Source organism: Micropterus salmoides, unplaced genomic scaffold, assembly GCF_014851395.1.
Source record: "Micropterus salmoides isolate LMB-PRFRI ecotype aquatic unplaced genomic scaffold, ASM1485139v1 Ms_hic_scaffold_2, whole genome shotgun sequence".
Classification (NCBI taxonomy): Eukaryota; Metazoa; Chordata; class Actinopteri; order Centrarchiformes; family Centrarchidae; genus Micropterus; species Micropterus salmoides.
The window spans coordinates 7,086,242-7,110,615 of record NW_024041150.1 but is presented as its reverse complement, the minus strand read 5'-3'; the positions used below and the strand labels follow the sequence as shown (position 1 = coordinate 7,110,615).

At 45.0% G+C, this 24,374-nt stretch overlaps 2 protein-coding genes across 2 annotated transcripts; one reads left to right on the top strand and one right to left on the bottom strand.

Annotated features, from left to right (window-relative positions):
• The first annotated feature begins 218 nt into the window (after nt 1-218).
• Nucleotides 219-14,393, top strand: LOC119911299 (G-protein coupled receptor 4-like). Its single transcript, XM_038730133.1, has 5 exons — nt 219-374; nt 11,531-11,707; nt 12,411-12,598; nt 12,708-12,771; nt 14,280-14,393. The coding sequence occupies exons 2-5, from the start codon at nt 11,546-11,548 to the stop codon at nt 14,391-14,393; spliced, it is 528 nt and encodes a 175-aa protein (XP_038586061.1). The 5' UTR covers nt 219-374; nt 11,531-11,545.
• A 3,970-nt stretch (nt 14,394-18,363) lies between these two features.
• On the bottom strand, nt 18,364-22,516 carry LOC119911289. Its single transcript, XM_038730114.1, has 2 exons — nt 22,229-22,516; nt 18,364-21,883 (listed from the first exon to the last, which is right to left on the bottom strand). The coding sequence occupies exon 2, from the start codon at nt 21,610-21,612 to the stop codon at nt 18,364-18,366; it is 3,249 nt and encodes a 1,082-aa protein (XP_038586042.1). The 5' UTR covers nt 21,613-21,883; nt 22,229-22,516.
• Between the last annotated feature and the right edge of the window lie 1,858 nt (nt 22,517-24,374).

The following is a 24,374-nucleotide window of genomic DNA, read 5'->3' as shown; positions in this document are numbered from 1 at the left end:
ATTTTATTTATCATTGAACTTTTATAACTTTGAGAGTTGAGGAGAATGCATTTACAGAAACAGGCGGGCAGATATCTTCTGTGTTCATGTGTACCATGTTTGGTGTGATAACAGACCACTTACAGGTGACTGATCATGGCTCATCTGCATTAGAGATCAACCAATCACAGCAAACATACATCATGAGCTGTTCTGTCACATCCTGTCTGTGTCTGTATAGAAGTTGCAGCTCTTGGTATTTTGAAAAAGCAGAACTCCGGTCGACGCTGTTTTGCTCTGTTCTTTTCTTTTTTGCTGATTGTACTTTAATAAAAGACACTTTGAGTAAAGAATCTCAAAGATTATTTTTCCTCTCCTCCTCCTCCTGCTGCAAGGTAAGGTTCTTCCACACTGCCACACACTGAGCCGAGGGCCACACTGGTCTTATTCTCTAGATCTGGAGTTTAGGAACTCGTTCCAGGTTGTGTTTGAATACTCTACTCCCTGATGAGAAACGGGGGAGGAGCGGGGGACGGCGAGGAAAGTCTGGAGTTAGACTTCTGGTACTGAGGTAGGCCAGAACCTGATATGGAAACTAGCTTGTTATCAGGGGCCTCTCTCTGTCCTGCGCCGGGGTCTTTGGGTGGCGACCCGAGACAGCCGGGTTTCTAGGGGTTAACACGAGGCTACGTGGCGCCCGACAGCGTGGCTGGAGAAAAAACAGTAGTTGGTTCTCCTGTCTGTACACAGGCAGGGTGCTAAATGAACTGTTTTGTCCACCAGCCAGTAAACGCTCAAAGTCTACCACTCAGTAGATTACCATTGTTTTTAGCTGCTGATGAAGTAAATCTAGCAGACATTTGCATATTTTACCAGTAACTGGCTGGTAGATGGTGCCATGTTTGTTTTATTGAGTTAAACTAGAAGAAGCTAAAGTGTCTCTGAGATATTAGAGGTGTCTTGAAACTGAGTAACAAAGCAGCAAAAGCAGGCTGCTGCCCTGTGCAGGGGGGACTGAGCCTTGTCCTGGAGTAAAGCTTAAGAAAAGAAGAGGATGCTGCCTTCACTCTCCGGGGGTGAGCGCTTCACTATAAAGGTTCTTTGTTTTAAAGAGAGGGTGTTGTGTATCCACAAAAATGAAATAGTTTAAAAAACAAAATAAAACTTTATTTTGTATCTAATGTTTAAATATATCACTTTGACAGAAAATGTCAGAATCATCTCATAAGATAATATTATGTAAAATAAAATGGCTCAATACATTGATAGTCATCTTATAAACTCATGTTGCTAAAACGTATTACTGAATCACTTTAACTCTTACTCTTTACTCTCTCAGTAAGTATATCTAAACAGTCGGTTTATATCAAAGTTTATTCCTTGAGTGTATTTGCTTATATGCGTTGTTAAATCAATCAAATATTGTGTTTTTGGTGATCAGGATTTTTAAATGTTCTGGAAATACTTAATGTACTGTTATTGCAAAATATTTAGAATGATAGATGACAACTTTTGATTTTAACACTTAGAGATGTGATGTAAAGTCTGACACAGCGGTTTTTGACCTTCCTCTGCAGACAGGAAGTCTGCCTGCCTCCTGCCATCAGAGATAGAGTTTGTTGGTTATGATGAAATCAGCTCTTTAAAATGTGTGAAATGTGATGAATGATGTTTTAAGAATGTAATAAGGATGATAAATAATTGATAAATGACTGAGGATGCTAAATTATCAACCATTTTTAATAACATGTACTTTACCTGACAGAGTATCAGTATATAGAAAGTTATCACTGGTATCAACTGGTTTATAATTAAGTAATTTGATGTAATTAACCTGCTTTAATGTTAAAGAAATAGTTTGATCCTAGTATGACAAAGTTTGATGTTGTGATATAATGAAAAAGTATTTTACCTTAATTAATTAGGGCCGACAACCTGTCCCAAAAAACTCTTTTCCATTGTTGGCGGTGTAGATCAGCAGCAACAAAGCACCCTGGAGCAGGATGGGGACTGCAGACCTTCTGAGTAAGAATCATGGTTGGCGTAAGAATGGAAGGAGAATTCACATCCATTGAGATGGTTGTCAGAGGTCTGGCGTTGATTATGGCATATACCTCTGCCATGAGAGTAAACAGAACCTCATGGGTAAGATGAGAGCGTTTAATCTGGGACAACATGGAATCCAGAATCACCCTGGAGCCCCGATCATCCTCTCCCACACGCCACCCATGTGAGAAGAATGGGGCGGATTGAAGATCCACGGACACATCAAGCATTTATGAAGCTTGATGTGTCCTTGGGCCTCGATGAGCTCTATAAGAACTGCACGAATGCTGAGGCAGGTGAACATTACTGCCCACCTCTTGCTGTTGGCAGCGCCTCCACGGGTGCGCAGAGCAGAGACACTCCAAGGGCCAAATACATCAACGCCCACGTTGGTGAAACGCGGCTCCGCGCTCGATCTGCAGGGAGGTCAGCCATCTTTTGCTCGGCCGTCTTACCTCTGAGCCTTTTACATGTCATGCACTTGTGCAGATGTCTCGTGATGCACCTCTTGGCTCCCACAATCCAAATGCCATTTGAACGTATAGCTCCTTCTGTGAAGACGTGGCATAGGTGCTCGACTCTCTCATGGCTGCGACCAGGGATGATGAGAGGGTGCTTCTCCTCTGCTGTGAGAGTTGAGTGATGAAGCCGGCCCACAATTCTCAGGAGTCCGTTACCATCGAGGACAGGATCCAACTTCCTGAATGGGCAGTTATTCTGGATGTCCATCCCTTGCTTCAGACAAGTCATCTCAGTCTGATATGTTGTGCTCTGGGCACATCCATTGATGACTTGTTTGGCTTTCAACCGATTGTCAGGTGCATGGCCTTTCAAACATGCATGCCACCCTTTACATTCTGCGTTCTGCTTTGTAGTTTTCGCTCTGATGGTCTCGGCAATGTGGATCAGAGTGGCTGTGGCTCTGATGAGAGACTGCCATGTTGAGAACCTTTCAAATCGCTGAGAGCCCAGGTTTGTGTTGGTGCATGCCGTGAGGTGAGATCGAATTTCTGCGTCAGACTCTGGGTCTACGAGGTTGTAAGATGTTTCCACTGGAGTGTCTTTCGCAGGTAGCAACAGAAACTTGGGCCCAGTGAGGCCGGTGGTGTTTGGGAGCAGTGCTGCAGGTACAGACCTGGTTGCTATATATGCTGGGGGGTACGTAGTGCGATTGTTAAGGGCTCGAGAACTTCCTGATGCGTTCCACTCTGTTACTGGCATACACATAGAAGCTAACATTGTGAATGTTACCCAGCGTGACCTTCCTGTCAGTGTAAAAATTCTCCGGACACCCGCTCTGTGATCTCGACTGCTATGACTGCAGCTCCTAGTTCGAGCCGGATGGATTGAGATGGTGCCAGTCTGGCCTTCCCCATAATGACTCCTACGTGGCACATGCCTCTGTCATCTAACACCTTCAGGTAGGACACTGCAGCAATAGCTTTCACAGAAGCATCTGAAAAGACGTGCAGCTCCACAAGCTGAGTGTTAGAGACAGATGTTCCAGTATAGCAACAAGGAGTCTCAAAGTGTCCGAGAGCTTGTAGTGAATCTCTCCAAGCGATCCCCTAGCTATGGAACATTTACTTAATGTCCGCAGTGACAGCAATCTGTTCGTGGCGGAAACGTATCAGAACCTCAAGACATCCGTTGTTCAGGTCTGGTCCGGTCAGCAACACATCATTGAGAGACACTCCAAGATGTTTGACGTTAGAGTCGAACACAACTCTGATTTGACCTGGCTTGTGGGGGTGATTCACTCCGAATATGGGGAGGGACCAGCACTGTTCCCCCGTCTGTCAATGGTGGAGCCAGCTCTGCTGCACGAATGTGATGAAGTGTTGCTTCATCTCAGCTTTTCTTTCAAGAGTACGCTGTACTTCAGCTAACTTATTACAGTAGCTCAGCTCATGAGTCATGCGTTAGCAAGACACAGGCCTATATTGTCTTTTGTTTAATTAGCGGTAAACTGGAGGCACTGGTAGTTTAGTCTTTTGTTCATCACCACTCACCTCAACACAAGCCAAGAAAAACACTGCTGGGAGAGAAGCTGGAGGGGCTGCTGTCTGTCTGAGTGCTGCGCTCTGGTTGTGCAGAGAGATGCGGCGCGGGAGAGAGAGAGAGATTGACATTTGACACTTTATTATATCATTTTTATGTAGATTTATTTTTTTAGGGCCCGAGGACGACCGTGTGAGGTCCCTATTGAATTTGGTAAGATATATATATATATATTTATTTTTATATTTTTTTTTTCTCTGCAAAGTAAGCTCCATTTTGGGGACCTGAGCATACCCGAAAACTCACCAAAATTTGCAAACATGTCAGAACTGGTGAAAAATTTCGTATTTTATGGGTTTCGCGCATGGGCGTGGCAAAATGACTCGCTAGCGCCACCTAGAAAATTGGAAAAAATTTCCCCTCGTTCACGTTCAACCTACGTGCACGAAATTTTCTGGGGACATGTATCATATCAAGACGCACAAAAAAGCCTCAAGAACCCATAGCCTAAAGTCAACAGGAAGTCCATTTTGAATTTTACGGCCATTTTTGGATAATTTACACACTTCGTACTCCTCCTAGGGATTTAGTCGGATCGACGTCAAATTTCTGCTGTGCCTTCTAAAGGCATTGATTCGCCATGAAACAGGAAGTTGTTGTAACTTCAGTGTACATGCTCACATCTGGACCAAAGTGTACATGTAGGATGAGAGTCCCGCCCTGAACACATGAACATGCCGACATTCACCCACAGTCATAGCGCCACCTGCTGGCAACAGGAAGTGGCTTTTAACGAAGCAGCCCCGCCGCACGTTTCACCTACGTGCACGAGTTTTCTGTGGTACGTGTATCTTGTCCAGACGCACAAAAAAGCCTCTTGGAGCGATGCCCTAAAACCAACAGGAAGTCGGCCATTTTGAATTTTACGTCAAATTTTGGATGATTTACACACTTCGTACTTTAACGAACTCCTCCTAGGGGTTTAGTCCGACCGACCTCAAATTTGTGCTGTGCCTTCTAAAGGCATTGAAGATGAAAAGTTGTGCTATTTGCGAGTTTTCGACAATGGGCGTGTCCGTGGCGTGGCGTCAAAGATCAACTCTTCCCCATGACACAGGAAGTTGTCGTAACTTCAGTGTATATGCTCACATCTGGACCAAACTGTACATGTAGGATGAGAGTCCCGCCCTGAACACATGTACATGCCGACATTCACCCACAGTCATAGCGCCACCTGCTGGCAACAGGAAGTGACTTTTAACAAAGCAGCCCCCGCCACACGTTTCACCTACGTGCACGAATTCTCTGTGGTACGTGTATCTTGTCCAGACGCTCAAAAAAGTCTCTTGGAGCCATAGCCTAAACCCAACAGGAAGTCGGCCATTTTGAATTTTACGTCAAATTTTGGATGATTTACACACTCCGTACTTTAACGAACTCCTCCTAGGGATTTAGGCCGACCGACTTCAAATTTGTGCTGTGCCTTCTAAAGGCATTGAAGATGAAAAGTTGTGCTATCTGTGAGTTTTCGTCAATGGGCGTGTCCGTGGCGTCAAAGATCAACTCTTCGCCACGACACAGAGCTCCAGAATATGCAACTCGGCCGGCTCACACCTGGACGCGCTACAAGTGCGAGGGCCCGCCCAACGCTGCTTGCAGCTTTTTAAAATTATTTTTTAATCAATTAATTATTTTAAAAAAAGTTTTTGTCAATTAATATATACACACACATGTTACTGTTTCATTTATTTATTTTATTTTGTTATTTTTTAACACACACACACACACACACACACTTACTGTTTTATTTATTTATTTAATTTAATTACTTGTTTAATGAAATGTATGAGGTTGATTGTTCTTATGTTGTATGTATGATACTTTGGCAATATTGTTGTTACATTCATGCCAATAAATCTAATTTGAATTGAAACAGAGAGAACGCATCGGAAACTCCAAAGTCTCATCTTCTGACCTGATAGCCTACTTAGATTTTTTTCCCAATAAATATTTGTTTGACAGGGAATCTGTTGCAAACAGGAATAAACATACTGTATATTCATTTATTAAAAAACAATAACAAGCATCCCAGAAAAAAGTGTCTATGTGTGCACGTGCCTGCTAATAGGCGGACCGCGGTCTGGATCCATACCTAGCCGCCATCCTCTCCTGACCGCCAACCTACAGCCGATTTATTATTGAGACCTACCTGCCTCGTGACGGAGCATTTCTACTTTAACCCGCACAGCTTTTCTAGCATTTACTGTACTTTTAATCAAGAATGTACAGATGTACATTCTTCCCACAGGCAGTTACAAAACCAGATTAAAGCTGCAAGCAGCGTTGGGCGGGCCCTCGCACTTGTAGCGCGTCCACGTGTGAGCCGGCCGAGTTGCATATTCTGGAGCTCTGCCGGTGCGGGTGTGAATTTGCTACGCAGTTATGACGCCGCATGAAGGTGTTATATGTCACTTCCTGTGTCCCCTATGTGGAGCTACATAGCACTTGCCGCTATGAATATAAATCGGTATTGACGTGTAGATGTCTGCGGGGTGGGAGAGTTATCAAGCACGTAAAGTTTGTTTCAGATGTGAGCATGTACACTGAACAATAATGTACCCAAACTATAAAATAAATTCCTTTTATATTTCCCTGCCTTGTTGTTTATGTGTACATACAGAGGAAGAATGTGAGAACAGCACACATTTCATCGTTACTGTGTGTTAGAGCATGGGAGAACAGTGGATACTTTTAATACAGCCCACACCCCTAATACTGTGTAACTATAACAAGTAGAGAACAGAAGAAAAAGATGTTCTTTCTTTACAACTGTCTGCATAGCTTATTCATATTGTGTAATGAATGAAAATAAATAGGCCTACTAGGCTCCTCTCTACTTTGACATTTAAGATTAGCTTGTTTGATCCACCTTCATACACATGTGACATTACTGTACAACTTGAGAAAGGTGAGTTGTTTTCTGCTCCAGCCTGCCTAAAAGAAAAGCGTTTTTGGGATTAAATGGACTTTATTAGCTGCTGCAGTGCAGGATGAACTCAGAATAGACCCATTTTTTCAACTTATTATTCTAAATCATGCAACGAAGAAGAAGAAATGCATAATAAATCCTGGGACAAAATCTGTCCACAAATACTGTACAGCATGTAGTCTGATGAACAAGACTTGTGTTATAGCTGACTTGGGCAGTGAAATGTTTTTTTAATTCATGTGGTCATCGTTGTCCACAACTCAAATTAGAATATAAGAAGAAATGTTTTATACCACCTCAAGAAGGCTTCCTATCAGAAAGGTAGGAAGGTATTTCAAATGTACAACTGCAGTCCTGAAATCTAAGTAAAGTAATTTCCCTGACATTTTTGTGTTACTTTACTTTTAATAGACGCATGTAACAGGTTTTATACTTCCTGTGAGTATAATCCAATCAATCTTATTTTCATACTGTATATCCGATGTGTAATTTGATAAATTGTGTTGTATGTCATGCTCACATCTCAGAGAAGACTGACTGCAACATGCGTCTTTGTAAAGAGAGAAACGGACAGAAAAAGTCTCTAACTCTGCCTGTCAGCTCGCTCTGCTCCGTTAAAACTGAATTTACCATACAGAATTGAATACGAGTGCACTCCAGATTTAGCTGCAGCCAGCTGACCGTGTGCTTCTCCCTATACCGCAGTTCTGTGTCCATGCATGCAGCAAACTGAAAGCACTGTCTGTCGGAGCGTCTACGTGAAAAGAGAAGGAAGACATGGCTGGTAGTATTGTCTTCAGAGTTGTTAAACACCTCAGCGCACTGAAGGAAGCCATCTGACTGTGTGAGGGGCAAGATCGTTGATGTCTGCAGGCAGAGTAGGAGCTCTCCTGTCTGACTGGTCCACCAATAGCAGAGAAGATGACCCCTTGAGTTATCAAGCACGTAAAGTTTGGTTCAGATGTGAGCATGTACATGTAAGTTACAACAACTTCCTGTGTCATGGTGAAGACTTGATCTCTGACGCCACGCCACAGACACACCCATTGACGAAAACTCGCAAATAGCACAACTTTTCATCTTCAATGCCTTTAGAAGGCACAGCAGAAATTTGAGGTCGGTCGGACTAAATCCCTAGGAGGAGTTCGTTAAAGTACGAAGTGTGTAAATCATCCAAAATTTGACGTAAAATTCAAATGGCCGACTTCCTGTTGGGTTTAGGCTATGGCTCCAAGAGACTTTTTTGTGCGTCTGGACAAGATACACGTACCACAGAAAATTCGTGCACGTAGGTGAAACATGCGGCGGGGGCTGCTTCGTTAAAGGTCACTTTCTGTTGCCAGCAGGTGGCGCTATGACTGTGGGTGAATGTCGGCATGTACATGTGTTCAGGGCGGGACTCTCATCCTACACGTACAGTTTGGTGCAGATGTGAGCATGTACACTGAAGTTACGACAACTTCCTCTTTCATTGCGAATCATCGACGCCACGGACACGCCCATTGACGAAAACTCGCAAATAGCACAACTTTTCATCGTCAATGCCTTTAGAAGGCACAGCAGAAATTTGACGTCGGTCGGACTAAATCCCTAGGAGGAGTTTGTTAAAGTACGAAGTGTGTAAATCATCCAAAAATGGCCGTAAAATTCAAAATGGCCGACTTCCTGTTGACTTTAGGCTATGGGTTCTTGAGGCTTTTTTGTGCGTCTTGATATGATACATGTCCCCAGAAAATTTCGTACATGTAGGTTGAACGTGAACGAGGGGCTAATCTTTTCCAATTTTCTAGGTGGCGCTAGCGAGTCATTTTGCCACGCCCATGTGCGAAACTTGTAGAATACAAAATTTTTCACCGGTTCTGACATGTTTGTCAGTTGAGCCTACTTTGCAGAAAAAATAAATAAATAAATAAATAAATTAATAATCTGAGCAAATTCAATAGCGACCTCGCACGGTCATGCTCGGGCCCTAAATATCTCAGATCTCCAATGCTAGCTGGCAGTACAAACTAGAACTCATGTTTCTGACTGAACAAGAGAAAGTAGGGAAGTGGTAGCTTTGTAAGAGGGAATGAAAGAAAAGAGGAGGCATTACAGCTGTTCATTTGTTAAGATGTGTCGAGCGTTTATCATAAATTGGACTTCCAACACTTCAACCTACACTTTATTTCATTATTTCAAAAAAATTAGGCACTTTACATAGTTTAAAATATATTATTAGAATAGTTAGTATTTATTATCCCTCCGGTTTGATATGAAACTGAATATTGTTGAAATATTGTCAGTTGTTGACTAAAAACATACAGTATATGTTGATACAACTATACGTTATGGGCCGCCCTAAATGAAGTTAGTTGTTATGATGTTCCGGACCTTTGCTTCAGGAAATTTTCTCTAACTGGACATTTTTGAATTCTAATTGAATACCCCTGCTCTACAGTATTTAAAGGGGTGAGGCTTTCTGTGGATAGGGCATTGGCTACCAACATCTGGCCTAGGGCTGGGAGTCTCTGTGGTGTCAGAGTCAGAAGCAGAAGAGACCTCTGTCTTGTGCGAGGAGATATAGTTTCTGGAGCTACTCATCTCTACTGCGTTGTCTGCCTTTATTGTTTTAGCAGCTGAAGAGGACAGAGAGAAACTTGGGTCATTACGGATGTAAGCCTCTCTGCAGAAGAGGTCAGTAAAGTAGGCAAATGGTGGAAAATGCACCTTGCAGTGTAGCTTGTAAGTACTCCCGTGAGAGATTCATTTTTCTTGGAGGCTAAATGGCAACTTACAATAGGGTTCAGGCCTCTAGCGGTTTCTAGGTAAGTCAGCCCAGGTAGGTTGCCCTCCTGATACTAGCTACTGTAGCAGGTCAACCATCTCTCTGTGCTTCTGAGGATACTTATTGGTGATCTGTGGAAATCTCTCCACTCTGTCAAAGAGCGCCTTCTCAATCATCTATGGCGACCCATAACATTCCTGAAGACACGTCCATGCCATTTTCAGGCCGAGGGCTGGGTCGTTGACATTGGTGGCTCAAATCCTCTTGACATGTGCTGAAGACTGTGGGCCTAACCACTTAATTAGGAGATCAAGCTTCTCACCACAGGACAGTTCCGTTACTTCAATGGAGTTTAGGAAGCTTGACTTCCATGCCCAGCAGCCTTCAGGACGATTGTCACATTTGATGAGGCTGGAGCTCTGCAGTTCACGTCGAGCGAGGAATCTCTCGATGTCACAGAACACAAGGCCGGCAGAGAGAGGATGAGGGGCCTGTTTGTGGAGAGACGAGAGAGGTGGCTGATGTGAACTCGTGGGGTAGGAGCCGTGAGGGTTAACATCAGGATGTGGCTTTGCTTGCTGACTGGTTGGGATATGTGATTTAGTCCCATTAAGTCTGGAACGGCACTGTTGAAGGGAACAGGATGCCATTGCCGAGGCTGGTCGATGGGTGTAGGCTCAGAGGCTGCTCAAGAATGACACTCAACGTACTCGCTGGTTCTTTCTTGTGGGGATTGGAGTGGAAGAGCAACAATGTTTTGAGGCTCTGGAGCCTCTCTCCAATCCTGCTGCAGACTTGAGAGCCTCAGCCTCTGCTACTGCTGCTGCAGCAATCTATTTTTCTAGCTTTAGCGTAGCGAGAGCAGCGTCCATCTGAGGTTTTTCTAATAATAGATGGTTTTCTTTCTGAACGAAGGCTGTGCAGGCACGTGCATCGAACAATTTATCCCGTGCTTTAGCTAAGCTAGAAGGCGACTCTTTTGTGCTTAAGCCAGAGACACCAGCTACTGACGTGGTAACAAAAAATCATCTGCTGGTGCAGCAATCTGCTGTTAAGTAATAAATTGTTGTCCATCTTGTGGCTTGAACAACTGGAAAGGCTAATGGAGAGTCCTGTCATGAAGTTGGCTGATGTGTTGAACCTGCTGTGATGCAGCATTCTGGCATGTAGCGTTTATTGAGGCACACATCACCACATAGCTAAAGACTGTTGATTAACTTGACGGAAAGTAGCACTAGATGGCTTCAATGACAAAGGAGCTTAAAGTTGGTTATCAAAGTGCACTTGTACGTCCATTTATTGAAGACACAGCACACAATGTGGACAAGTTGTTGAAGTGTGAAACTGTAAATAATGCAAAAGTGACTATGAAATATGATCAAAAAGTGGTGGGGCATCGAGTACAGGAGACAGGCAGGATGTCCTAAACCAATGAGCATTAACATTAAACATTAATTAGTGAAACAGCTGGACGATGTTCTGTGGCTGCAGTAACGACCTCACATCAGCACATACAGATATTTGTTCTTCTTTTTTTATTTGATTAAATAAAAGTTAAACGTTAACAAATGTAGTGGAATGATGATAGAAAGTGAAAGACAGCAGTTTGTGATTTGATATGATTGTGGGTAAATTATAGGTACACTGTGTTTGTGTGAACTTCACCTCACAGCTTTAGTGATGTCACTGAACAATGTTAGGTAGATATTAAAAACCTGCTCCCTTTAATAACCTGATCTCTCAAACAGGTTTCACTCTGAAGAATGGAAGGGCTCAACATTACCAGCAGCTCACAGAACCAAAGCTACGATTACAGCAACACCACCTCCAAATACCACATTGACCCTGTAGAAGTGGTGACATGCATAATCATTGCTGTCGGCCTTCCTCTGACCCTGGTGGCCATCTATTCTCTTTATTCTATGGTATGTACATTCTGACATTCTGAGAGTTATGGGTCCAAGGCTGAATGGGGCTGGGAACCCGCGAATGCAAGGCATTGCGGTTCCCAGTACCAGCGGAGCTGGGATCCCTATTGTAATCGCTCAGATTTTTATTACTTTCATTCTTCCGTGAATTTTTGCCTAATTCCACTACTGCAGCCCAGACGGTAAGGGCTAGGGATGCGAAACTCACAGGGTAGGTTCAGGACCATGAGACAACGGCATGTGAAAAAATTTGCCGACTTCAACCACTAGGGGGCGCTACAAGCAAGGTCCAAAGTTTGGCACATTCAAATCGCTTTAACTCCCGCATAGAGTGGCGGATATCAAAAATATATCCACGCGTTTGAAGGATCGAGCTGAATCTCGTGGTAAATGCCACGCCCATTTCTGACTAGACTTTTTTTTTTGACTACATGGCGAAAACTGAAAACCCTATTTTAATTAATTAACGCTTCATATCTGTGGCTGAAAAACTGCTGCAGAAGCTGCAGGAAATCTGGCCCTTAGTCTTGTTCCTGCAGTGATTGGCCAGTGGGTCATATCTGAGATTTCTGTTGGATGAAAAGTCAGAAATGGCTCTGACTGCAGCTGCTGGGCAGAGCAAGATGACAGATTTGGGAGGAGGTGGACTTCACAACATGTTTCCAACTGCTTGTTGACTTTTACCAATGTTTTCCTGCAGGTGAGAAGAGATCATGTTGCTCCCATCTACCTCATCAACCTTCTCATTACTGACCTGATTCAGCTCTGCAGCATGATCGTTTGGGTGGCACATCCTGAGGATTTGAGGATATTCTTCATCTTCTTATATATTTACCACTCTTCTCTGATTGCCAGTGTTTACTTCATGGTCTGCATCTCCCTGGAAAGGTATCTATCTGTCTATCCAGTATGTGTGGAGCTCCTTCTGTGTCTGAACATTATATTAGTTTATAACTCTGAAGCTCCTCAAAGACTTTGTGTCCATCTTGTATTACAGGTATTTGGTCATCGCCCACCGCTTCAGAAGAACCATCAAGACCTCTGTGGTGGTATGTGTCCTGGTCTGGGTCCTTCCACTTCTCTTTTTTTAATTTGTTGGCTTTATGGTGTGACTCTACACATATTCTTCACTGTCCTCCTCGTCCTCTTCCTCCTTCCCTTCCCTCTGTTAATATTCTCCCTGGTTGGGACCCTCAAAGCCCTGTCTGCTTCCATCTCGGTCCCCTCTGATGAAAAACGACGAATTGTGGGAATTTTGGTTCTGGTGCTGCTTATTTACACTCTGCTGTTCCTGCCCAGCATCATTTTGTTATTGGGAGGATATCACTGGACCCTAGAACTCCTGTATCTCATCTTTGTCAGGTTGAGTCCTCTTGCAGACTTGTTCCTGTATGTCTTCATGAGGAAAGGGTTCATAGACAAGCTTTTGGCCTCTGTGTGTTGCTGCAGAATGGACAGCAATGATATCAGCAGTCCATCAGTATGAATGATGACAACATTTCCACAGTCAGCTTCATGTAGGCAGAGAAAGAGGGAGAGAGAGAAAGGGGAGGAAACAGGAGGAGAAATGGAGGCCAATAGAAAGGATAGAGACGAGACAGATCCTGTCATCTACTGAGACCATTTCCAATAAGACACCTAACTGTAGAGAACAGGAAGCACTGTTTGGACTCTGCTGTGGGAGAAGTGGCTGCTGGGAAATGTTTTGGTCAACTTGCTCTGGTTCACTGTGATGGCTTCAACACATGGAAATAAAATGTGTTTTATTAGTTTGGAGCTGGAAGTTGATGTCTGTCATTATTCTCCTTTAATCCCAGAAGCAAAGCAGATATTATTTTAGATGAACTGAGCTCATTCTAGCCGCCTCGCTGTCTTCTTCCTAAATCTTTATTTGGACTGTTGTTTGGATGTTTAACACAGGGAGAGAATCTCAACACGTCTTTAGCACTTTGTACTTTTTAAGTGTAATTTCTGCTGTTTTAGTGGTAGGCATGCTGCTGTTTAGGATGGGATTCAGAGCAGCTGTTTTGCAGCAGCTGTTGTGTTTTTGGCAATCTGGAGAAAATCTTAAACCACAGTTTATATGAAATTGTACTTTTTCTGGAAATCCAATAAAAATCAGTTTGTAGACCAAACTGTGAATGTTTGTCTTTGAGCAACTCAGTGAATTAAAAGCTGACAAATGAAGGTTCAACAAAATCTCTGCTGGTTGACAAATCTCTATTGTCTATATGAACATAAAGCCCAACCTGCTGTTACCAGGGAGGCATCCTGCACTTTCTGACCAAATGACCATAATATTTCCCTCTTTGGCCCATTGGAACTTGTCAGGACCAAACGTCTTTAATCCGTGTTAATAAGTCTTTGGGCTGAGAGTGCGGTCAGTACCACAAACACTATCTTTATTTCTCAAAACACAATAATCTTACTGCAGTAGTTCAGAGAGAATATTACAGATGAAATCAACAAGACATTCCTCCACTTTGACTGAGCCTGTGGGACTTTCAGCAGGACATCAGTGAGCTGTTTTACTGCTCGGACTGCTGCTATATTTCCTGTAAACCACCAGATGGCAGTGTGCCGGCTGAGTTCGCTGCCCACAAGCTTCAAATCTTTTCTCAGCACAAACCAGAGGAAAGCCCACAAGCTGCATGAAGCTCTGCTCAGCCCACACTGGTTCTGATGGTCCAGGTCAGTCTGCTTTAGCTAGTTACTATAAAACAAAGAAGAAAAAGGCCCATAAACAGCTGTAGAACCTGGAGACAATAGTATAGTAAAATACTTTTGTGAATACCTGATCTCGACGGAAACTGTTTCTCCCATCCCATAATCCTGTCCCTGTCCTGCCATCACTGGCTTGGTTTAAAAAGACATATTGTAGGTTATGTTTCCTGCAGGGTGTCTGCGGGGTCTTAAAATTTTGTTGGTTTTAAGGGCTAAGACCCACAGACTCCCTGGACGCTTCGGCACGTGCCCGGCGTGCCCCTCCCGGCAACGCCCTAAGAATCGACCAGCGCAACAAAGTCTTTGTTTTGCTTGAAGCTACACATGCGAAGTGCCGCGACATCGATTTATCCCTCATTTCCAGCAACTTTACTTGTTTTATTTTCTCTCTTTTGTTTTGTTAAAAGTTATTGTCAAGTGTTTCTTTTAACTGCGAGGTGTCCACACTTGACAAGGACCAGACTTCGGATTTCACTCAGAATAATTTATTTGAATAATTGAACAGGAGTTGAACAGTATAGGTGAAAAACCTTTAAACACAGAAATAAGAAGCATTTTGAATAAACAGGTATTTCCACAGTAAACACAAGTCAAGGTAAATATTTCAAAAACGGTAAGTATATTTAAATTCAATATTATTCTTCACATTTCACCAAACTAATTATGCATTTTAATTAATTTTAACAAACAATTTTGGCTTACTATTTAAGCATTCTTTTACACAAATTAGGTAGAAAACCCACACATTTTAACCATATATATCCATGCATTTGAACATAGTTTCTCCCTCTCTTCAACCATGCAGTGACAACTTTAACTCACCCATATTAACACCTAAACAGAAAAAGATGCCCGTCAAATCAAAAGTCTCATTCCCCGCAGTGGATGTGTGCTGCTCATTCCGTCGTGTCAGTCCCTTTCCACCAGCCAAATGACTGCGTTATATGCTCCCGCTGATTGAAGTGTGTGCGAGCTTCTGATTGCTCAATCTAATTCACCTGGTCGAGGGTGCGCCAGGGCGCGCACGCACGGTCACACGCGGCTGCCGATGCAGAGCGGGGCGGCACGCAGGTGAGACGGCATGCAGGAGGAGGCGGGCACACGGGAGACAGGCGCACCTCTGCCAGATCAGCGCGACACCTCCCACTCGATCTTTACGTGGCGGCGCCCGGAAAGATCGTACTCTCAGGTGGGCTGGTCTCTGACTTGATCCTCCCATGGTATGAGGACCACAAGGCGCCGGACGTCCCGATGCAGTATGGTACTTGATCCAGGATCTGCGGCACCAGGTCTTGAGCTTCTCACAGAGATGCTGGAACTTGGGGAGACTCTCACATGAACATCTCGAACGACACCTCTGAAATCAGGATTTGCGCCGATGACTCTTGCAAGCCTGAACTGCCCTCTCAGTGCATTTTGGTCGCAGAGCCAAACTATGTCTCCAATGGTAACGTTCCTTTCAGCAGTATGCCACTTACTGCGAATGAACAGGTTCGGGCCAGCAAGTTGGCTCCAGGACTTCCAGAAGTTGTTTACTATCGTTTGCACTTCTTTGAGCCTCTTGAATGGGTAGGTGGTGTAGTCGACAGTTTTGAAGTCTCCACTTTGTGTAGCTCGACCAAGCAATAAGTTGTTCGGCGTGATGTACTGGATGCGCTCTTCTCGGCTTTGGACTCTGGCGTCAATGGGTCTCTCATTGGCAAGATTAGCAGCTAGCTGGAGCACTGTCAGGAACTCACTGAAGGTAAGACCTTCTACATTGCCAAGGCTTTGGAGGGCTCTCTTGGTGACTCTGACAGCAGCTTCGGCGGCTCCGTTTCGGTGAGGTGAATCGGCCGGGAGGATTTTCCACATCCAGGTCGTCTCATTTTTGGCAGCGTACTCTTCAAGTGACTCTTTGCTCTGTTGATTCAGGTAAGTGTACATCTCTTCTAGGACAGGTCTCGCTCCGACAAAGTTCGTACCAGGATCAGACCAGATTTTACGGGGATGGCCTCGGACAGCGGTGAATCTCTGGTAGGTAAGCAGGAAGCTCTCTGTTGATAGTGTGTTTGCCAGCGACATGAATGGCTCGGCTGGACATACAGCAAAACACGACTCCCCATACTTTCATGGTCACTCTCTTTTGACATCATCCTTCACATGGTAAGGTCCAAACAGGTCAACGGACGTAAACTCGAATGGTGCAGCAGGACTAGACCTCTCATCAGGTAAGTTTCCCATTATTTGCTTGCAGGTTCTTGCTTTTGCTTTCTTGCAGACGATACACTTGTCAACGACTTTTTGGGCAATGACCCTTCCTCTGATGACCCACGCCTTTATCCTCATCCGCAGCAGGGTTCCCGCCACACCTTCATGTCCCTTACTGTGTGCTTCTCTGGCTAGCAGGGTAGATAACCAGGCTTGGAAAGGTAGGAGGGGAACAGCTCTGCGGTCTTCTTTGAAGGTCTGGATTCTCCCACCACAAACTAGAAGTCCACTTGTCTGGTCTCTGTAGATGACTAATCTGTCTGTTGCGGTGCCTGGGAAGTTGACGCCCTCTTGTGCTGCTAGGCAAAGGTCTCGAAACACGTCCCGTCTCTCTCTGACTGTAAGGATACCCGAGGATGGTACTGCCTCCCACTTTTCTTGGTCTCTGGTTTCGGCACTTAAGAACTTTTTAGCTGCTCTCCAGATCCAAGCCACAGTCCCAATCAGCCTTCTCAGGTTGCTGAAGCGCTTTCCATCGACTAGATGCCGGACTGCTGCTCCTGCTGGTGGTCTTTCATACTCTAGCTGGGCTGGATTTTGTGCCGTTTTCAGGCGACATCTGGAGAGTAGTGCTACGAATGTTTTTTTCTGGATCCTTGTGACTTTGTCTCGAGCTTGGGCTGCGACGTCTCTGGCGGATTTCTTTGGCCACTCATCGTCAGGAAGTTGGAGGAACTTTGGACCCGACTGCCACTCGGAGTCCTCAGTTAGGGCATCTGGACTGGCCCCTCTAGTGATGATATCTGCGATGTTTGCTGGCCCTGGAATCCACCACCAGTCTTGGACGTCGGTACTGCTCTGGATCTCACCAACGCGATTTGCGAAGAAAGTCTGGTAGCCATAACTCTCACGCTGTATTGCACCCAGGACTGTTTGACTGTCGACAAGATGATACCATTTCTTGACCTGGAGTCGGCAGTGTCTCTGGAAGTAGGTCTTGAGGCGGGCTGCGAAGACTGCTCCGCATATCTCAGCTTTTACAGGATCCCCTTTGTGGTCAAGGGGGGTCAGCTTGGATTTGGATTCGACCAGTCTCACAACGACACCACGGCTGCAACTCCAGCGAAGATACATCACTGCGCCATATGCGTGTTGGCTGCCATCAGAGAATGTGATTGCACTGGGCTCTGCGCAGAGATCTGGTGGAGTCAGGGATCTGGTGAAACGAAGTTGGCTCAGGTCAGCATATTCTTCCAATAGCTTTATAGCGTCTTCTCTGAGACCTTCAGACAAAGCAGCATCCCACGAGTCTTCTAGCCAGTATTTTACCTTGGCTTCTTGAAAAGCTCTCCTGACCAGGATGGCACCCTTTTGTTTGACAGGAGTCACAAGGCCGAGTGGGTCATACAGGCTAGAAACCTGGCTTAGCAGCTCTCGTCTGGTGAGTGGATCAGGTGTTTGATTTCTGACCTCCTGTCTGAGCAGGTTTTGACCAAGGCGCATCTTTCTCCTTTTCTTTGAGAAGTTAACTGCAACCATGACATGGAGTTTGTCGTCATTGATGGTGTAACCAAGGCCAAGGGCTTTGTTGTCGTCTTTTGTCAGCTGGTTTGGTAGGATCATAGTCTTTGGTATCTCATCCTTGGGTTCTTTCCTCCCACCTTGAATGGAGTAAACCCAGGGCTTTATGTGGAATCCTCCAGCTTTCAGGATGTGTTTGATGTTGGCTGTGAGGCATTTCAGATGGTCAAGGTGTTATGTGAAGTCAGGATGTCGTCGACGTATACATCTTCTCCCAGCACGCGTCTCTCTTCCTTGAAGTGACTGAATGAAGGTAAGTTCGCAGTTTCTCGCATGGCGACTTGGGCTATGCAACCGGCAGGTTTGTCTCCGATGTTGACTCTTGTTATGGCAAAATCTTCTATTTCGGCATCTTCACTGTCACGCCACAGGAATCTGTGCAGGTGGACCTCTCGATCTTCCAGCCAGACAGAGTTGTACATCTTCCGGATGTCTCCAAGGGCAGCGTAGACACCAGTTCGGAACCTCAATAAGACAGCTCGGATTGGGTTCAGGACATCAGGACCTTTGATGAGGATGTCGTTCAGACTGAGACCTCTGCACTTTTGGCTGCTGTTCCACACTAGTCTGACTGGGGTGGAGACTGAGTGTGGGTTTAGTGCAATGAGATGACTTATGTACCACACTGGCCCGGTCCAACTCTGCAGAATGTCTTTGGACAGCTTCATTGCGGCCCTGCGGTTCACCATCTCATGGATCTGTGCAGCGTAGGCCGCCTTCCACTCAGGTTCTTTTGATAGCTGCTTCTCAGTTCTGAGGAATGTTGCCTCTACTGCTTTCCTGTTGTTTGGCAGGGTTGCTGGATCTTCTGTCCACGGATACTTAGCATGCCAGTGTGGTTCGGTGCTGTGTACATCTCCAGTCGTGTATGTCAAACCATTTCTTATGATCTCCATCTCCCTTTCTTCTGCAAGAGTTATCTCCTTTCCCCCTGGCTGGCAGTTCCCGCAGCGACACCCTCCACATCTCGGCTGACAGGCGGCTCCGATGCTCTCCCACCTCCACCACTTCAGAAAGTCTTTGCTGCTGGTGGCTGTGTTAGACTGGGTCTCGGGGTGGTCGGGATACTGGCAGGAAATTGGGTCTGTCTTGAATTCGAGATATTTGACTGCTGAAGTTCTCATTGATCTGGCGAAGTGAGTCTTGGACGAATGGGCCATCAGGGTGACTTCCTCAAAGAGGTCTGGATGCATGCCCCCGACTGTCTTGCCTAGTGGACCCTCCCAGAGCACCAGGTCACCAATTGAACGGATTTTTTGGGGCACCAGCTGGCCTTCTTTGTGGCTGATCAGAAGCTGGATTTCTCTGGGTCTGATGAAGTCTTTGAGGGGAACATCAGGAAAGATTTTCTGCAGCTTGTCAGGTTGAACATGTCGGTGCACCTCTGCAATTTTGTCAAGTCCGTAGCAGATCAGTTGGTGAGACTTCAGAGTTCCTTTTGGAGTCCTGACTCTGATCTTGAGGAGGTAGCGCTTTGTAGCGACAGATACTTTCATCCCTCCGACGCCATGGACGACTAGTGCGACATCTTCACTGCGAAGGTTCAGCTTGCTTGCAGCTCTGTGGGTTATGTAATTTGTGTCAGACGCCAGGTCAATAAGTGTTCCGATTCTTTGCCCGTCATTGGCAGTGACGTTAAGGAGCATCAGGATCACAGGGTACTCGTGCAGACCAGTCTCCTCCAGAAGGCCTCTCTCTCCTCTCTCTGCTGCAGTGGAGTTGTATGCTCGAGATGCGATGTTGCAGAAAGCATTGCGACACTGCTGCGCTAGCTCAGGTGAAAGTTTGGAAAGAAACTCTTCCTGGGCCTCGGTGTAATTTTTCCCCTCAGCTCTCACCGGACCAAACTTGGGTCTTTGGGACAGCTGTCTGGGTAAGGGACAGAGAAGGTAGTGGTGTTGGTCTCTGCACTCTGGATTCCCACACAGGTAAGTAGTTTTTCTGCAGGGTTCATTGTGGATTTCGAGGCACCTCTTGCAGGCTCCGAGCTGTTGCACTGCGTCCCTCTTTTCCTGGAGCTTTGTGGTGGTTCTAAACCTCCTGCAGATGTAGAGCTTTCTTTTGTGTTTTGGATCTCCGCAGATGATGCAGCCTCCTAATTCACTGCTGGATTTAGTTGTCCTTGTTCGGGCATACTTTGTTTGAAACCTGGTCTTCTCCTTGGCAGGGTCGATGTCTCTCAGCTGTTCTAACTGCTCGTAGATAGACTCTTGGGATTGGAGGTATGCCAGTAGCTTGTCAAAGCGGTTCTGGTGGCTTACAGCATTTCTTGGGTCAGCAGCGTGGGTAAGCCAGTCTTTCTTCAGGGACTCTGGCAGCTTGCTCTCGATGGATTTTATTACTAGTGGGTTTTTTATGGCATCTGCATTGCTCAGTTCATTTAAATCATAGAGGGCCTTTTCCACTGCTTGGATGAGCTCTACGATTCTTCTTGGGTGGTTACCACGAACAGGTGGGATAGCTTGTAGCTCCTCGACAATCTCAATAGCGATGGTGGCTTGGTTTCCGTAGCGGTTCTCTAGGACTCTGAAGATCTCGTCTGCTGAGGTGTAAGTAGAGAGCCGTAGATCCTTGGCCACTCTTTCGTCGAGGCTATCAAGTAGTTGAAATTTCTTCACCTCTTTGGATCCGGTTGGTTCACCTTGCTTCTGTAGAGCCTCCCATTCTTTCCTCCATCTGTAATACTCACGCTGGCTGCCGGTAAACTTTGGTAAAGCTGTGGCTTTTAGCTTTATGGCTGCAACAGGGGCTGCGCTGTGGGCTGTGACAGGTACTCTGTTGCTGTCCTCTTTAATACTTGCTGCTCCAATCAGGGCGGCCTTCCTCGACACCAGCTTGGGAAGGAGGGTTTCGAGCTCCGTTAGCCGACGATTGAAATCTTGCTTCTCGGCTCGTGGAGCCCAGCGGTTCCAGGTCTGGTGCGCTTCTTTGGCTTTGTGCACCAGGCTCTCTAAATGGCGGAGCATAAAGTCATATGCCTCCAGGGGTGTGTCAGGCTGAGTGGAGGAGACGTTCTCGCACTCTGCCTCTGCAGCTTTTAGAGCAAGGGTCAGTTCTCTTTCACCACATGAGGCCCATAATGTCTCCTGGACAAGGTGCTTTACCTCTTTTAACTTCTGCTCACACTCTTTCTCCGTCTTCTCTATGTCAGCTCTCTGTTGGTCGCTTAACTCAGGTGCGCCCTCTGCTTCGGTTCCTTTGCCCTGTGCAATGTAAGCAGCCTCAAGCTCCTCATTTGCATCCATCACTTTAGCGCCCTCTGCTGTGAGTCTTTTGAAGTTATCTTGCAGCTCCTCCACAGACATCTCCATGTGGGTCCTCGTTATATGGTTGGTGAGTCGGGAAAAAAGTCTCTTTACTGTAGTTCGCTCTGTTTTCAGCTCTTCGAGTGACTTGGACTCGGCCATGTTGCCTTTTTTGGCTGTTGGACTGACAGGTGAACGGCAGGTAGTTGATTTCCTCCAGGCCCCCAGGTGGAGTCTTCTCCCTCTTTGTGGTGGGCTCTTGTGGAGTCTTCACTTGTCACGGCCGGTTTCCTACCGTCAGGCCGGTTTTTCACTGTCAAGTGTTTCTTTTAACTGCGAGGTGTCCACACTTGACAAGGACCAGACTTCGGATTTCACTCAGAATAATTTATTTGAATAATTGAACAGGAGTTGAACAGTATAGGTGAAAAACCTTTAAACACAGAAATAAGAAGCATTTTGAATAAACAGGTATTTCCACAGTAAACACAAGTCAAGGTAAATATTTCAAAAACGGTAAGTATATTTAAATTCAATATTATTCTTCACATTTCACCAAACTAATTATGCATTTTAATTAATTTTTAACAAACAATTTTGGCTTACTATTTAAGCATTCTTTTACACAAATTAGGTAGAAAACCCACACATTTTAACCATATATATCCATGCATTTGAACATAGTTTCTCCCTCTCTTCAACCATGCAGTGACAACTTTAACTCACCCATATTAACACCTAAACAGAAAAGATTTAAACAACATTCAAGTGAGCTTACCGATAGCCCGTCAAATCAAAAGTCTCATTCCCCGCAGTGGATGTGTGCTGCTCATTCCGTCGTGTCAGTCCCTTTCCACCAGCCAAATGACTGCGTTATATGCTCCCGCTGATTGAAGTGTGTGCGAGCTTCTGATTGCTCAATCTAATTCACCTGGTCGAGGGTGCGCCAGGGCGCGCACGCACGGTCACACGCGGCTGCCGATGCAGAGCGGGGCGGCACGCAGGTGAGACGGCATGCAGGAGGAGGCGGGCACACGGGAGACAGGCGCACCTCTGCCAGATCAGCGCGACAGTTATCAGTCCGTTAAGTTACACTGATCTAATTCAGGAACGACCAAGTTCCCTTTTAAGCTTTTTCGTCGAGCTAACTTCACCGAGGTAAGACCAGCCACGTGGACTCGCCAGTGGCAACGAAGGACACCTGAAAACAGCTGAATTGCCAGACGGAGGACGGCCAACCCTTGAGGTTTTTCTTCAATCAGACACAGAGAACCTTGGAGAATGCCCTAGCAAAAAGCCAGGATCGGGCAGCTAGTGTGGGACACGTGCAACAGGCCAAAGCAGGCCGCTGACAAGCAGTAAGACCAAACAAAGCATTCTGTGATCAGGGATGTCAAATAGTGTTAATATTGTCTTTTTAACTCCTAAACTCATAGCTTACTATCATTAGTCTCCTCTGCCGTATGAGTCAAATGCTTCCCACAATCGAACCTCCATTCTCATTGTTTAGCCATTGTTTATTTCTCTGATGTACCAGCTTTTTATAATCACCTTAGTCAATAAATTCACTGTAACCAAGGAATTGTGTGTATTGCCTACTTCTGAGTCCCTGCCAAGAGAATTGACCCTTTAGATATGAGACTGACTGATTTGATTTAAGATAACTGAGCGATTATTAACTAACTGATCACTGGTTAGTAATAGTATAATTATTAAAAGCTACCTAGAGGTCCGGAGACTCAAGGTTAATAACAACTCCGGTGGTTCCCCTTTCGAAACGAGAGCTTTTCATGGATTGATGTTTTCTGAATATTAAAATTCATAATTGGGTATTAATTCTCATAAATTTATTAAAATTAATAGCTAGTTTTAGACATGCCACATTTAGGAAGAGGTGGATCATGTTGCTCCCGACTACCTTATCAACCTTCTCATTACTGACCTGATTCAGTTCTGCTGCATGATTGTTCATATGGCGCGACCTGAGAATGTGAAGATCTCTCTCATCTTCTCTGTAATTTACATCTTTGCTCTGATTGCCAGTATTTACTTCATGGTCTGCATCGCCCTGGGAAGTGTCGGATCGGAAATAAGGACCGGCCGGGCCAGTGGAAGGCCTGGTCCCTACCCTAACCAACGTATTAAACTCAATAAAATTACTCTATTAGATTTCTTCTTTAGTCAAAAACTGTATAGTCAAAGACTTCACTGGAGATGGTCAAGAGTCGGTGCAAAAGAGTTTATTCCAATAAAGGACAGATAAACCCGAGTAACATCCCTGCAGGTCTCAGGATGGAACTGAGCTGGTGGTCAGCGAACATCGCCTTATATTCACCTTAAGCTCCACCTTCTCTCCTCCTCCCAGGTGGGCGTTACACCTTAACTCCACCTACATTGTTCACTGACCACTCCTCTCCTTTGGTGAATTTCTTATCCTCTGCTGCCATCTAATGGTCGTTTTCTCGTACTGTTTTACCAAATTAACCCTTTTACTAATGTCACAATTTCCACCTTTTAGCTATTTTTATGCATACCTATTATTACAATTTATCCTTCTTTATATTTTTGACATTACTGGACTAGAAATTCACCAATATGTTTCAACTTCAGTCCCACCGTATTTTTTAAAAGTTATACAGGCATAGTTTGACACCATTAAAACTCAAACACTTACAATTGTATTTTTTTAAAGAATTAATAAGGAATAACATATTTGATACATGCATAACATGATTCAATATAGAAGTACATGATTCAAACTTTACACTGAAAGAACAACAACAGTGGTCAACAGCTTTAGCCTGCGAAAGATGAAACATGTCTTTCTAAATATAACGGAGAAGCTTGTGGTGGTTTAATTTAAACCCAGGTCTCTCACACAAAAGGCATGTGTCTTAGAAACTGAGCCGTCACCAACCACCTTC

Bases quoted from the DNA above. Each gene is read 5' to 3' on its own strand.
- LOC119911299 (XM_038730133.1), top strand. From the start codon at position 11,546: ATGGAAGGGCTCAACATTACCAGCAGCTCACAGAACCAAAGCTACGAT. The intron at 11,708-12,410 runs GTATGTACATTC...GTTTTCCTGCAG, and splicing joins TCTATTCTCTTTATTCTATG to GTGAGAAGAGATCATGTTGC. The intron at 12,772-14,279 runs GTCTGGGTCCTT...GTAAACCACCAG, and splicing joins CTGTGGTGGTATGTGTCCTG to ATGGCAGTGTGCCGGCTGAG.
- LOC119911289 (XM_038730114.1), bottom strand. From the start codon at position 21,612: ATGGCCGAGTCCAAGTCACTCGAAGAGCTGAAAACAGAGCGAACTACA.